Source organism: Muntiacus reevesi, chromosome 2 (genome assembly GCF_963930625.1).
Source record: "Muntiacus reevesi chromosome 2, mMunRee1.1, whole genome shotgun sequence".
Classification (NCBI taxonomy): Eukaryota; Metazoa; Chordata; class Mammalia; order Artiodactyla; family Cervidae; genus Muntiacus; species Muntiacus reevesi.
Window position 1 is genome coordinate 135754216 of NC_089250.1, and position 15864 is coordinate 135770079.

The 15864-nt window shown below is 34.6% G+C and overlaps 1 protein-coding gene across 3 annotated transcripts in view; it reads left to right on the top strand.

Moving 5' to 3' along the window:
• Window positions 1-15864, top strand: part of HECTD2 (HECT domain E3 ubiquitin protein ligase 2) — a 71408-nt gene that overhangs the window by 35561 nt on the left and 19983 nt on the right. The window contains exons 1-10 of one of the 3 annotated variants that reach the window (XM_065922905.1): window positions 770-1037; window positions 3000-3138; window positions 5514-5616; window positions 6168-6257; window positions 6923-6987; window positions 8997-9042; window positions 10801-10910; window positions 12362-12510; window positions 13049-13172; window positions 15559-15655. In XM_065922905.1, coding sequence (XP_065778977.1) covers window positions 3074-3138; window positions 5514-5616; window positions 6168-6257; window positions 6923-6987; window positions 8997-9042; window positions 10801-10910; window positions 12362-12510; window positions 13049-13172; window positions 15559-15655 — 849 coding nt within the window. In that variant the 5' untranslated portion in view covers window positions 770-1037; window positions 3000-3073. Of the gene's footprint in view, window positions 1-769; window positions 1038-2999; window positions 3139-5513; window positions 5617-6167; window positions 6258-6922; window positions 6988-8996; window positions 9043-10800; window positions 10911-12361; window positions 12511-13048; window positions 13173-15558; window positions 15656-15864 lie in introns of those variants that run through there. The other 2 variants (XM_065922903.1, XM_065922904.1) reach the window with 2 other exon arrangements.

Consider the following 15864-nt stretch of genomic DNA (forward strand, 5'->3'; position numbering starts at 1 on the left):
CTATAGTAACTGAAATTATTTCATACAAAAATTAACAGGTCAATAGAATCATATGCATTAGCCCAGTAATAGGCTCCAGAATACAAAAGAACTTAATATATGATAAAAGTATCAAAAAACAGTATGCAGTGACATACTTTTATACATGGTATTCTGAAACGGGCCATTTAGGGAAAAAATACATTTTATATTGTATTATCTCATAAATTCTAGAAATGATAAAATTTATTGAGCATTTACTATTTGCTAGGCAATGTGGTAAGTACATCCTTCACATGTGCTACAGTGGGAAAAGAAGCACAGATTAGGAGATACATGGTCATCTGCTCTCTAGGTCTCTAGGGAGGGAAGGCTTGGATTACTAATCATAAAAAATTACTAAAGGAATATGTTGATAAATTAAGTAATAGAAGTATTATTTAAATACTTTTCAGTTTCCAAGACTTGGGGTCACAGTTGGGGAAAGAGGTGTATTGAATTGAGTAGCATTGAAACATATACTCTACTGTATGTAAAACAGATAGCCAGTGGGAATTTGCTATATGACACAGGGAGCTCAAACCTGATGCTCTGTGACAACCTAGAGGGGTGGGATGAGGTGGGAGGCGGGAGGCAAGTTTAAGAGTGAGGGGACATATGTATACCTGTGGTTGTTTCATGTTGATGTATGGCAGAAACCAGCGCAATATTGTAAAGCAATTATCCTCCAATTAAAAATGAATAAAATAAGAAAAATTACTTTTCTGTTTTCAGAAATAAAATTGAAAGGCAAACATTTAAAAGAAGGTAACAGCAGAAGCAGCATTGTTTTTTAATCTCCCTGAATCCCTAGTAAAACACACATACCACCTCTATAGCAAAATTAAACATCTTGGACATCATTTACTACAGAATCAGCTTATAAAATGTCCCTGTACACCCCAAAAGATAGCAGGACAAATGACCAGGATCAGAAGATGTAAGCTGATGTAAACAGAAGGAAGCATCGGGGCCACTTGACGGACTCGAGACCAAGAGAGCTTCCGAATAAGCAGCAGGTATTCACTGGATAAGGGCTTTCCTGGTGACTGAGATGGTAAAGAATCTGTCTTCAGTGCGGGAGACAGGGGTTTGATCCCCGGGTGGGGAAGATCCCCTGAAGAAGGGAATGGCTATTCATTGGAAAGCTCAGGAGGCCAATTAGAGAACAGAAACTGAAATTGGGAGGGGTTTTGCCAAGAGCAGGTGCATGCAGGTGGCCCATGTGAGGTCTGAAGGGAGCAGGTAACCCCTGTGAATTCTCCCAACTAGTACTTCCTTCCAGGCTGGGAGTGGGTGTGGAGGACATCCTGAGATTAGAATCAAATTTGAGCAGCTCTGGGACAATAGCAATTAAGGACAGAGAGAGAAAACTGGAATAAAAGTGGAGCAGGGAAACAGGGCCTGGAATCCCAGAAAGCAAACCACCATATACTTGAGTTCTACATAAAAACAAAAAAAAAGAAGAGCTATACCTCCTTCTAAAAATTTGGGGAAAATAATTTCAAATCAAATTGGCTACAAAATTCTATAATTTTTAATTAAAAAATTTTATTGTAATAAGAAAGCAGAATAACAGCCACTTGAACAATGAGAGCACATCCGAAACACATGCCCACAAAAAAAGATAAAATTCTATTTCAAAGTGAGCTAAAATTCATTAAGAAAATGATATGACACCTGGAAGAATGCCATAAATTAGAATTGCAAAAAATGAAAAATGAAGTGACAGTAAAGGAAATAGAATTTAATTTTAGAAATAAACTGGAAGGAACATAAAAGCAAACAAATGTAAAAGCACCTTATGAGACCTAAAAAACGAGAAAATATTTAACATTTAAAAAAGAAATGAGGAAAGAGTTATAAAGAAATTGAGAGAAATTAACTTAACATTGGAATAGACAGTGCAGGGAGGGGCTGGTAGCACTCTATTTCTTGACTGGTTAGTGTTTCACAGGTGTTTACCTTGCAGTAATTCTTTAAGCCATACATTTGTTTTATGAGATATCTCGGTACTTGTTTTATTTTGCCATTATAAGGTTATGAAATGCAACAAAAAGGCCAGTCAGTGAACCAGTGGATATTTGGGGGAAAAGCAAAATACATAAACTGTTCATGCAAATTGATAACAAAGTGCTAAAACTCCAACAGAGAATTGCAGAGGATATAAATAAGTGGTCTGCATATACAATTGACCCTTGAACAACATGGCTTTGAACTGTGTGGGTCCACTTACAGGCTGATTTTTTTTTCAATAAATTTCAGTATAGAAGTACTATACTACTACAGAATCTGTGTTTGGTTGAATCTGCAGATGCTGAACCAAGGGTGCAGAAGGCCAACTGTAAAATTATGTAAGGGATTGGTGCCCAAGTTCTGCACCATTCAAGGAGCAACTATATTCAGAAAGCTAATAATCACTAAAAACATCTAATCTCACTGAAATGATCTCTAAAAGACACAATTTATAGGAAGGGAGGCATCAAAAGAAAAATTCTGTGTCATATCTGTTTTTGTTGTTGTTCAGTCCCTAAGTTGTGTCTGACTCTTTGTGACCCCATGGACTGTAGCCCACCAGGCTCCTCTGTCCATGGGATTTTCCAGGCAAGAATACTGGAGTGAGTTGTCATTTCCTTCTCCAGGGGATCTTCCCAGCCCTCTGGAGGTGCAGGGACTGAACCTGCATCTCCTACCTAGCAGGCAGATTCTTTACCACTGAGCCACTTGGGAAGCCCCATATTATATCTGTAAATAATTTTTAATGTCATATAATTTTTCTATTGTGAGTGAAATTGGGTAGGGTGGCAACAGACTCTCCCAGCAAGTGCCCTTCAATGTGGTAGGTTTTTCTATTATATGATCCCAAAGTGAATGCAATACAAAATAACCTATTCATTTTCTGTTCATGTTGACTTAGCATGGCATTTTTATAATTTGGAAAAGTTTATGATTAATTACATTGAATACTTTATCCTTCACAGTGAGAGACCTACCACCAATTTCCCTTGATGTTAGACAAAAACAGCGCATCTCCACAGATCCATTATCATCTGAAATGAAAGCGCCAGTTCTTCCAGAACCCATCCTTCCAGTTCAGCCCAAAACTATGAAAGACTTTCTGTAAGTTTTGGCTCATTGTTACATGTAGACATATAGTCAACTGCATGTCGGCACTTTGCATAATTTAATATTTTTGTGTGGGAAATTAATTGAACTTATGGCTCATATGGCATTATAAGAGTGAAGGCACCAAAGACTAGATGTCTCAACTTGAAGGTGAGAACAAATATATAATTAACAAATATATAATTAACAGGTAAGGGATAGATAATGTTGCAACAAAAGAAGCACTAAATAAGAGAAAATGAGTCAAAATAATCAAGCAGAGATGAAGGAATGTGTCCTTTTTAAAAAATAAGATTTCATTTACTAAGTGACACACAGACCATAAAAGCTACCTTGCTGCTATTAAGTTGGTACAAAAGTAATGTTGGTTCCAGCCATGAATTTTAAATCATTATAACTAGGCTCAAACACATCTTTATTAATCAAAATAGGAACTATTACAGTTGACACATTTTTGCCAACAGGAAATAAGCTCATTCATTCCTGTAGCATAAAAGTCCATGCTTCAGAATTCAACGTACTCTTGGAAAGCATTTTCTCCCTCCTGCTGCTTGTGGAGGTGTTTTCCCTGCAAAAGGTTGTCAAGATGCTTGAAGAAGTGGTAGTCAGTTGGCAAGAGGTCAGGTGAATATGGCAAATGAGGCAAAACTTCATGACCTAATTCATTCAACTTTTGAAACATTTGTTGTTTGATGTGTGGTCAGGTGTTGTCCTGGAGAATTGGTCCCTTCTGCTGACCAGTACCAGCTGCAGGCGTTGCAGTTTTCAGTGCATCTCATCGATTTGCTGAGCATACTTCTCAGATGTAATGGTTTTGCTGGGATTCCAAAAGCTGTAGTGGTTCAGACAGGCAGCAGACCACCAAACAGTGACTGTGATCTTTTTCTGGTGCAGTTTTGGCTTTGGGAAGTGCTTTGGAGCTTCTGTCCAACCATTGAGCTGGTCATTGCCAGTTGTTGTATAATGTCCACTTTTTGTCACAGGTCACAATCCAGTTAAGAAATGGTTGCGTAGAATAAGACAAGATGACACTTCAAAACGTTGGTTTTTCTGATTTGCAGTCAGCTCATGAGGCATCCATTTATCAAGCTTTTTCACCTTTCCAGTTTGCTTCAAATGCCGAATGATCTTAGAATGGTCAACATTGAGTTTTTCGGCAACTTCTCATGTTCCTCATATAAGAGGAACAGCTTCAATAATGGCTCTCAGTCGGTCATTGTTAACTTCCAGTGGCCAGTCACTATACTTCTCCTCTTCAAGGCTCTCATTTCCTTTGCAAAACTTCTTGAACCACCACTGCACTGTACATTCGTTAGCAGTTCCTGGGCCAAATGTGTTGTTGATGTTGTGAGTTGTTGGCACTGCTTTATGACCCATTTTAAACTCGAATACAAAAATTGCTCAAATTAGCTTTTTGTCTAACATCATATCTGTAATCTAAAATATAAAATAAACAGCTAGTAATATCATTAGCAAAAAAAAAATAAAGCGAGAAATGTGCATTAAAATGATGTATAGTAACATAACCACATTTATTTAAGAGTGTATTGCAATATCAAGGGGCAAAGTTCAACAGTGCAAAACCACATTTACTTTTTGCACCAAGCCTGGAGAGTCTCAGGGACGGCAGAACCTGGTGGGCTGCCGTCTATGGGGTCGCACAGAGTTGGACACGACTGAAGCGACTTGGCAGCAGCAGCAGCAATAATAAAAACCAAATGGATACTCGAAGGACTAAATGAGAAAGAGAAAGTAGGGACAGAATGTAAACAAAATCTGTCAAGAAATTTGACTGTAAAGGAAAGAAAGAGAGATAATTATAAGGAGCATGTCAAATGAACTTTTTAAAATTATTTATGTATGTATTTTGCCCATGCTGGGTCTTTGTTGTTGTGCATGGACTTTCTCTTGTTGCAGCAAGTGGGGGCCGCTCTCTAGTTGTGGTGCATGGGCTTCTTAATGCAGGGGCTTCCCTTGTTGCCGAGCACGGGCTCTAGGCACATGGGCTCAGTCGTTGTGGTGCTTGGGTTTGGTTGTTCCGTGGCATATGGGATCCTCCCAGACCAGGAATCTAACTGGCGTCCCCGGCATTGCAAGGTGGATCTGCAACCATTGGACCATCAGGGAAGCCCAAAAATGAACTTTTATAAAAGCAAATAAATGGGAAAGTTGAAGCTGGATTAATATCTTAATCCAATTAAGACTTATAAATTCAGAAACTACATATTTACATTAACTGGAACACATTCCTGTATTCAACTTCATTATTTCAAGTTGCATGTTGGGTAACGTTTATCTGTAAAGAATCAGTGCTGTATTATCTGCATAATGTTTTTATCTGTTGTGGCTAATGAATGCTTTTATTTTAGGGAAGATGTAGAAAAAGCTAAGTCATCAGGAGATTGGAAAACAGTATATGATTTTTATCTTACAACATTTGATTCTTTTCCAGAACTAAGTGCTGCATTTAAGGTAATAACACGTAAAGCACATTTTTCACTTTTTAAATTTCCCCCCAAAAAAGACACTGAATTTACCTCTTTTTCTAGCCAATATTGGCTTAAGCAGCTACTTAAGCAAATATAAATATGTATTAATTCTGAAATTATAGATATCACAATAATTACTTAAGTGATATCTTAAAAATTATTTTTATTTGTACTAATGTAATACTTGAGATGGTTAGATAACCTCACTGACTCTATGGAAATGAATTTGAGCAAACTCCAGGAGATAGCAGAGAACAGGGAAGCCTGGCATACTACAGTCCATGGGATCACAAAGAGTCAAATATGACTTAGCAAATAACAATGTTTGACTCCATTCTTTCAGTTTTTAAAAAAGAAATTATTAAAATAATCCTTATGTATTTATTTTCCTTTTTAGCAATTTAGCTGTAACAGTTCTTTTATATCATCATACTAAGACTATTATAAATTATGAAGGAATAGTTATGATTCAGATATTACTTAGAATAGTTCTTAAAATGTTATATACATTTAGTTCTTTAATTGAATTTTCAGAAAGATGCCTCTGCCTCGTTTAATACTATTGAAGACTCTGGGATTAATGCTAAATTTGTGAATGCTGTATATGATGCCTTACTTAATACTGTAAGTATCATTTATGAACACATGCAAATCATACAGTTATTTGAGTCTAATACTGTACTTTGAAATCAGTCACACAAATGTTGTAAAACTCACCTTGTAACATAATTACATAAGAAACTTTTTTGGTAAATTTAGTTGAAATTCTCAGAAAGTTAGATTATTTTTTAATTCTTATATTTTTCTAATTAAAAGGTTTTTCGAATTCTGTAAGAAAAATTTTTTACCTTGTTTTTTTAACATAATTTGGTCGTACTTTATAATGAACTGTGGACTTAACTGCTAATTATAACATATAAATATGTACAAAATGTATGCCATAATTTTATATTGTTAAACATGCTATTCTTCAGTTTGTGTTCATGATTTAACCCTGTCAATCCAGAGACAGTGAAATTATTTTTCTTTTTCTGTTTTTCACTGTCACTTGAAACTGACAGTAATCATCAAACAGCCACCTCGTCTGTTTGTGCAGGTTGTGCAGTGCACATCCCAGGGAGCATTTTCACTGTAATCTTTCAGAAGTGAAATTGAGACCACCATGAGTGGCAGTAATCAGTCATCAAGTCCGGTTTTAACCACTGAAACAGATCTGCAAATATAAGTAGCATATAAAAGTCACCTAAATATCTAATCCTAATTATTTCATGATTTTCTTTTGCCTACAGCCTCAAGACATTCAGAAGACAGTATTAAAGGGAATCATTAACAGCCTGTTACAAGACTGGAAAGGGTAATTGTGGCCAATATTGTAGTTATGGCTCCTCACTATAGATGGTTAATCTGTGCACCTCATCCAACTTTAATATATATGTGTGTGTTTTACTCAGAAAAGATTTTAGTTGATACAGTAAAAACATAAAATGAAATTGTAAACCATTTATAACAAAGCTTTTTAACTCGAGACTTATGACTTATTAGGAGGATCCACATGTGAGCCTCAGAGGATCTGTGAACTGTTTAAAACTGTATATAATATTTGTTGTGTAGATGGGTGGTTAAATCTGTAACCTATAATGAAATAATATGAGCATTAAATTTATCCTTGGGCTTCCGGGTAGCAGAGTAGACATCTCCTTATTTCTAATATAAGGAAACATAAATTTAGCCACTAAAATATTATTTTTCTGGAACTAAATATTGAATTGTTATATAAAGAATGATGAACAATGTAATTGATAGTGTTTGCAATATGCAGAACACAAAAATACAGTTTTAAAAGTACATATTTAAATTGATATTACTTAAATAACATAGTAAATAATAGCCGCTCTTAAAGCCAAGCAATGCCATTAAATTATAATTTAAATGTTTATATTAAGCCCGGTTTGAAAATACCAAACCACAGTTCTTAAATATGTTAAATATACCCTATATATTTTAACAACATTGTTCCAATTTTCAAAGAAATTTGTGGTTTTATTACTAAAGTAATAAAGTAATATTACTTTATTAAAAAAGTAAAAATGTAACTGTACAGTTTTTTTTCTAGTTGTCTTTCTAAAACAATTGAAATCATATTATATTTTGCATGTGATTTTTATCTTAATATTTTCCTAGTTTATCGTTCTAGTAATACTTTTGCATTTTCCTTGAATTTTATGTTTCTGGTTGAATATATAATGCCTCACTGGAGATAAGAGGAAAAATTAGAATGTTAAAAGAATGCTTAGGAGAGTGAGGAAGTCCAGTGGTCTGAAACTGCAGGACCTTAGTCCCCTCTGAGCATGCTCCCACAGCTTTCTAACCCCTGCTCCTCAAATGTGTACCTGAGACAGATTAAAATAATTTGATGCAAATTACTTATTAAAGGATCATGTGGTCTGTACCCCCAAAATTTTGTTTTATTTTGGACTTAGAGTAACAACAAGATCTATAGCTTATTGACTGTTTACTGTGGGCTAATCACCTTTCAAATGATTTCGCATGTATTTCTCATATTGAATCTTCACTGCAATCCTGTGAAATAGGTAATAGGATTATTTTCACTTCACACTTGAGGAAATTAATTTACAGAGAAGTAAATTGCCTAGGTTAACACAATAAGTGCCTTAGTCATAATTAGAACCCCGGCTGTCTGGCAAAAGAGCCTATGATCTTAACCACCACTTCTGTACACAAAGCTGTACACTGTACTAAAATACTAGTGCATAGGACAGGAAGATGGAAATTTTAATGGTACAGCTATAAAATGGAAAAAAAAAAAGAGGACTCTCTTATCACCAGGAATTTTAATATTTATGAATTGCTTTTATCTTATTAAAATATTTTCAAATATAATTTCTAAAATAAAATAGTAGTCCCATTGAAAAAATAATCTGAAAATTATGTAGACTACTATAGAAAGAAATAGTTTAGATTTTATTTAAACCCAAATAATTTAAATCATTATTCAGTCAGATAATTCTTCCATAGAGGAATAGTACTACTAATTTTAAAATTATATATGTAATATACATACATACATATAAATTTCAAAATTTAATACACATGTTATTTATTTATATTTCAGATGATTTGGCTTTACATTTATAAAGGGCATCTAGTACACTTTGGGCAATGATTTATGTTTATGTTTTCAGATTTAAGTCTAGGTTTATGTTTTCAGATGTAAGTCTAGGTTTATGTTTTCAGATTTAAGTCTAGCTTTTATCAAGTCAATTTTCACAGAAACATTGATAATTTTTATTAGATGGTGTAAGATTAAGCATCTCTCATCAGTTATACTTCTTTCTTTTTCAGTCCACGAACAAAAGATGATCTTAGAGCATATTTTATACTTTTACAGGTAAGAAAAAGAACTTAGTTGAAATTGTATAATGCATATTTCAATCTGTACATGTGTAAGTAAAATGATACCAAGTACTAAGTATTATTTTGAGCAGCATTTCTGATACTTTTTAGATAATTACTTTTAATCAGAGAATTAAAGCTATAACAAACAGTGGGAAGCTAAATTATATCCAGATTTAATATTTTAATTTAGTTCTTACCTTCCTGCTGTTGAATTCTGGAACAAACAGAATAGAAGCACTTCTTCCTCCTCCAGTCAACTTCCTGTCTTGTAACTAGTTTTTTAAGGGGGCTTCAAAACTCTTTTTTGTTTCCCAATTAGTAGGTTTCAAACTTTTCAATAAATATTTAAGCTAGAATTCTAATGGAAAAGTCAAAGTGGTTGTTTATGTTTGCTGAAGCAAAGATGATGAACTTTTTCCTCTCAAGAGATACAGATTCATTGATATAAATAAATAAATAAGGTCCAAACAAATGAAAAGTAATTTTAACTTTTATAATTTTTTTAGAAGTATGTTATTCCCATAGCTAGCATACTATATTTGTAATATTCTTTACAGTTTACCAAAGATAGTTGTATAGTTATTATCTCATTTAAAGATAAAAAGGTTATGTTAAATAAGGTATAATGTTTAACTTAATATTATGTCCAATAAAAAAATATGGAAGATATGGGTAGAAGGAGGAGGAGAGAGGAAAAAAGAAAAAGTAGAAAAAGTGGGGGGAAATACGGGGAAATAGATAAAAGGCACTTGAGAGATGTAAAGCGAGGAAGGGGAGGTAAAAAGGTAAGAAGAGAAAGACAAAACCGGGGGGAAAAAAAAAGGAAATATATGTGAAGATAGTAAAAACTAGAAAGTGACAGCATGGAACTCACATTTTTAGGAGAGTATATTTGGTCCTCAGTAAATTCTACTCTTAAGAGCTATCACTTGATGAGGTTATCGGCTGGGGTCACTCCCTCATTTTGAACCATCCTGACCATAAGTCAGTTTTGAAAAACATATGGTGCTCTTTTCTTTTTTACAATTTCTGTTTATTGTTCAATAACACTTATTTTTACCATCAAGTTCTGAAATGTACATTGTGAGTTTTAGATTTTGGAAATGTAACTAGAGTTTATGCTTGGTTTACAAGCTCTCCTTTAGCATTTAAAAGTTCTCAGGAGCTCTTAGGTGGTTCTCCCCTGTTCTTTGTGAGAAGTGCGAATAACTCTTTTCACATTGCAAAAGTTTCATTACCAGCTTTTATTTTTCTAGCATTCTCTGTCCCCCCCCACCCCTGCTTTTTTTTAAAATCAAGAAAGAACCAGGTTTTTGCTTAATTGGAAAGGAGTGATTTCCCTCCATTTATACTAGGCAGTGAGCTAGGTGCTTTATGTTATCTTTCTGTTTGTTTTTTTTTAGTACTCAAAACAACCTCCAAGATAGATATTATCATTCCCATTTTCTAGATGAAGAAGTTGAGCATCAAAGTTTAAGGAACATTCTTAAGGGTGTATAGTAGTAAGTGGTAGAATTATTCCTCAGACCTAAATCTTTCTTAATTCAAAGCCCCTGGACCATTGTGGAAATGGAAGTCTCTGTTAATTAAATAATGAAACAAATAGATTCTTATTTTAAAGGATTTCATCTAGTATTTCATAATCTCAAATTTAGTTTTCTGAATTTGCCACTTAGCTCATTAAGCTTAGTGTCTTTCCTTTTACATGTTAACACAATTTTAACACAATTATCTTTAATATCTTTTTCAGAATCCTCAATTTAATAACACATCTACATATGTCATCTATGCCCACTTGCTACGACAGACAGCCAGCTTAGTGGAAGCTGACCATCATTTCCTAGCTCACTGGTTTAAAAAGTAAATTACTCTATGATATTAAGAATTTTTAATTTTATAATAACATTAAATGTTTTCAGGTCTTTAGAAATGATACTTATAATTCACAGTGCTTCAGAAGCCAATTACAAGTGTATTATTTAGTACTATGTAGAGGATACATTAAAGATCTGTTTTGTGTGTAAGTAACCATTTTACTTGTACCAGCTGTTGTTGAGATTTCTGTCCACTGCTTTTGCATTTTATGCAGCACATTCCTATTGTTGAACATATTAGCCATCAATATCAATTTATAAAAGTACAGTATTTCTTTCACAGTACTGTACTTACATTAACAATTACTTTTCCCCATGACTAATACAAGCTAAAGAAGCTAAATCATCCTAAAATTAATTTTAAATACAGTCAGTTCTCATTATTAGCAATAGTTAACGTTCTATAAAGCTACTGTGAGTACTGAATTGGTGAATAGTAAACCATTATTCCCACTCAAGAGGGTTAGATTCCTACGAGCCTTTGCTCACAACATTTCCATCAGCATATCAGCACATAGCCTTACTTTATCTGTGTTTCATTTTAAAGCCATCTTATTTGATAAAATCAGTATTTTATTAACATTCAGCTCACAGCCAACAAAAGGTGAAGAATCTGCCTGCAACGCAGGAAACCCAGATTCGATCCCTGGGTCGGGAAGATACACTGGAGAAGGGAATGGCAACCCACTCCAGTATTCTTGCCTGGAAAATTCCATGGACCGAGGAGCCTGGCAGGCTACAGTCCATGGGGTCACAAAGAGTCAGACAGGACTGAGCAGCTAACACACTGCCAACAGCATCATAACTCATGTCTGAGCAAAGTTTATTGGACACAAGAACCTTCTCCATAAGGCACATCACATCCTTCTTAGGAACACTAGTCAGAACTTTAGAACTTTAGCACTAGAGTTAGGGGCAAAATCACAAATGAAAAGCGTAAGAATTTGAAAAAATATGACCCGAGTAGATTGCATAAAGAATACTTACTTGCAGTATGAGAGCTAAAACAAGGAGGCAGAGCATCACCTTATTCAGCCTCAGCATAAGCAACTCCTGTTTTTTGCCACTCTTTACATTGCCATGAAATGACCACAAAAGTGCCACGATTATTTGGGGTTTAGAATTAAATAATGGGAAATAGGTGAATTTGCAAATACAGAGTCTATGAATGAGGAGTGACTGAACACTAAAAGCCTTAAAAGTGAAATGTTTAATGCTAACTTTATAGTAATTTTGGTGTTTACTTCTTATTTAATTAAGAAACGATATTTGAGGTAAGATTTTGCATCTTTTCAAATTTGGGGCAATTAAAGAAATAGAATTTGGGGGAATAGTCTAAAATTTTATGCATAAAGGATGAACTTTGATCTCTAACAAACATATTGCCAAAATAGAAAATGTGAATTTTGATTGGAATTATTTCAAAATCTTTACCAGATTATCCCAGAAGAGGTTCAAACCATTGGTAGAGAGATTGCTGCAGTTTATTTCTTTACGCCTGTTTCCTGCAAAACCTGAAGAATTTCCACCTATATCAAAGTGTTCGTGGTGGATCCCATCAGCATCTAAAGTATTGGCTTTACTTAGTAGGTTTTATTATTCAATCATCTTTACTTTTCTTTTATTAAATATAAGGATATTTTCATAAGTACCTCAAAATACTATAGAGGCATTACGTACATCTTAAATCATTCCTTTGAGGGGAGAGTTGTAGTAATGTATTTTCTATTTTGCTAATAGATTTCACAATTAGTGTATAAGCATGAGAAAGCTTTATGCATTTTATTGAGCAGAATTCTGTTTTATGGCTGTCAACTGCGTATGACCTCCTAAGTAGTGATTCCTAAGAATACACGAACTTATATTCATTCCTGAGTATGCCATTTGCTTACTCCCTTTACTATACTATTATAATCCTCACCATTCAAGTTTTCTTTTAAAGCAAGTAATTATTGGCTGCATTTTGACCTTAATTTTAAAACTACCTTCTTCATTCAGCACCTCAATTACTTAAAAGAGAAATTTCTAGATAAAGGCTTTCTGGTGGGCATTAAAATAGTCTTCCTACTAGAATGAATCATGTACATATTGGGAAAGATCATTATGTTAGAATTATCTTTACAGATACTGCGAACAATTTGGTTCACCCTCCCCTTATTCCTTATACTGATTTCTATAATTCTACATTGGATCACATTGACCTCATGGAAGAATACCACACCTGGCAGAGCTTTGGAAACTCTCACAGGTATGATCAAAAGTTCATTTGGTTATTCACCTGAATAAAATACTATTCAAAATAATGACTGGCTTTTAAGTTTGTGTAAGTAAATTTACATATACACATACCTTAACATATAAACTTTTAAGTATATTTTAGATATCCAGCCTTGAAATCATTATATCATTATATTTCCTAAAGCATCTCTTTTTCTATTTCATCTGAATTTATGTTTATGTTAATATGATTTTTGTTTGGTTAGTAACATCTTTTTAAGAAGGGAAAAGTTCTTAGTATGCAGTTTCTTATAAATTTTCTTATTCTATATGTCATCACCCAGCACAGAGGTCAACAAATTTTTTCTGGAAAGTACAGGATTATAAATGTGTCTTGCTCTTTGGGCTATGCAGTCTCTGGTCTACCATTCTAGCACAGAACAGCCTTAGTAAATATGTAACTGAAGGGGTGTGTCTGTGTTCCAGAGCTTTACTCCCAAGCCTGAGTTGTCCACCATGTTGGTCCCATGGACCATAGTATGCTGGTGCCCGATCTCCCACAGTGATCACACATATGTACACATACACACGTGAATTCACTCCTTTTCTTCCTCTTCCTGTAGATGAAGTGTTTGTTTTTTATACATAGCATTAAAAAAATGGATGTTACAGAGAAAGGGCTTCACCAGAAATGGTTTGTTACATTAGTGTAATAGATTTTCAAAACACTTGGGCAGATTCTTCATTACCCTGCACTTAGAGTTTGGATTAAACCAGCAAGACTATCCCAGACATAATTTATTCCCAAACTCTGAATTGTCCTACAGAATGCATTATTCTAAGAGAGACTAACTGAGAGAGATGATATGGGTATAAGTAACCCCAAGTCCCAGAATTGGTTCAAGCTTCCAGGGACCCTTTCTACCAGAATTGACCCAAAACATAAGACTAGAATCCTGGATATATCTCAATCCACACCTGAACTGAGTAAGAATTCCACTTCTGGGGGACCTTGGCCAATCTGATGGATTTTTTTCTTGTCAGAGTTTATTCTACAAAGATATTTTTTGTCCCACTTTAATGTATTTGTAATGTTGTAGGCAAAGCTACAATACAATGCCAGGAGTTACTGTGCATATTTCAGTGACATCTTTTAATGCAAAGCTCCTCTAAACACTGTACTGTAACACTGGTGTACCAAGAATGAGTTATAGAGGTTTGATCCTATGATCCCTTCCGCCCTTGGGACCTAGAAGGGGATCAGAGCCCCAGGGCAAGTCACGTGTCTGGCCATGGCCAGCCTCTTGTGTTTATCTCAGTGTGACATACACATAGAGTCGTTTGTCTATGTGCTATGACTAGGGAAGGGCTGAGAACACTATTTTAAAGTACATAGTTAGACCAGCATTATCCTACTAAGTTCATTGCACTTCTTTTTGTTTCCAAATTTTTAGTTGGCACTTTGTGATTCAAAATTATTACACATTAATACTGAACAATTTTCTTACTGCTTTCTAACAGTTTCATTCCAAGAGGAAAACCATTTCATTTTCCGGTCATTCCAGGGCTATTTCCTTTTTCCTCCTAATGCCTACATCGCAGTGTGACCAGTGGTCACACATGTGCTGATCGATTGTCCTTGGATGTGTTCCAACTGCAGCTGATGGATTCATTACAGCCACTTATGTGGGAGTCTAACTCCCAAAGGGTCATTGCTGCCTTACTAGTTCTCTCTGAATGCATCTTATCTGTGTGCTTTATGGCTCTTTTATATAACAGAGTGAGCTCTGACCCAGGAAAGAAGTTATTTTCATAACTTTTGATCGTATGTTGTGTGTTTACAAATACATACCATTCCATATTACTGCATCATTAAATAACAGTGCTAAAGCAACACTTTTCCTTTTATTTTATTGCTCTTAAATGTGTTACTTTTCCTACCATAGTTCTTGCTAGATTTCTTCATTTCTGATGCATAAGCATTTCTGGTGCATATGCATACTCATAGAGTAATGGATTCTCATATTAATTTCTGCACATGATTTTCTGTCCTAACCTTCATCAGCACTTCTGCCTCCTGTTTCTGATGTTGGCCATATTTTTCCCAGGTAATGATGTACAAGTGGCTGCATAAACTGAGATGATTTGTATAAACAGTGTAAGCTGTCAGCACATGTTTCAGAACATTGGCTGTAGCTTCCTCTAGGGAATAAAGCCACTGCACATCGGATAATGATGTATAGGTCACAGGGCTGTGGGATTCAAAGAAATGATGCACATAAAATCATTTTGTGAATGGTAAAACACAGTACAAAAGTAATGGTTTAATATTGTTGGAAGCGGTACCTTAGATTCCCTTAGTATAATTTTGCTAAAAATACACCATTTTGCTTTTTCTGTTTTCACTTGTTGAGCAGGTTTTCCTTCTGTCAGTACCCATTCGTTATTTCTATAGCTGCAAAAAAAATCATTATTCAAAGAGACTCAGAACAACAGATGATAAGCATCGCAAGGGTAAGCCAGCTATGAAAACATTTATGCTGACTATAATCAATATATAGTAAATAATTTAACAAATAAGTCAAATGTCATGTGAATTGTTCTAGCATAATCAGGAAATGTCAAAAGTAAAATTCATATCATACACCCTCAAAAAGTACTTAAACCTATTCATGATACAGGGAAAAAATACTCCTCATCAACTTCTCATTGTTTTATAAATA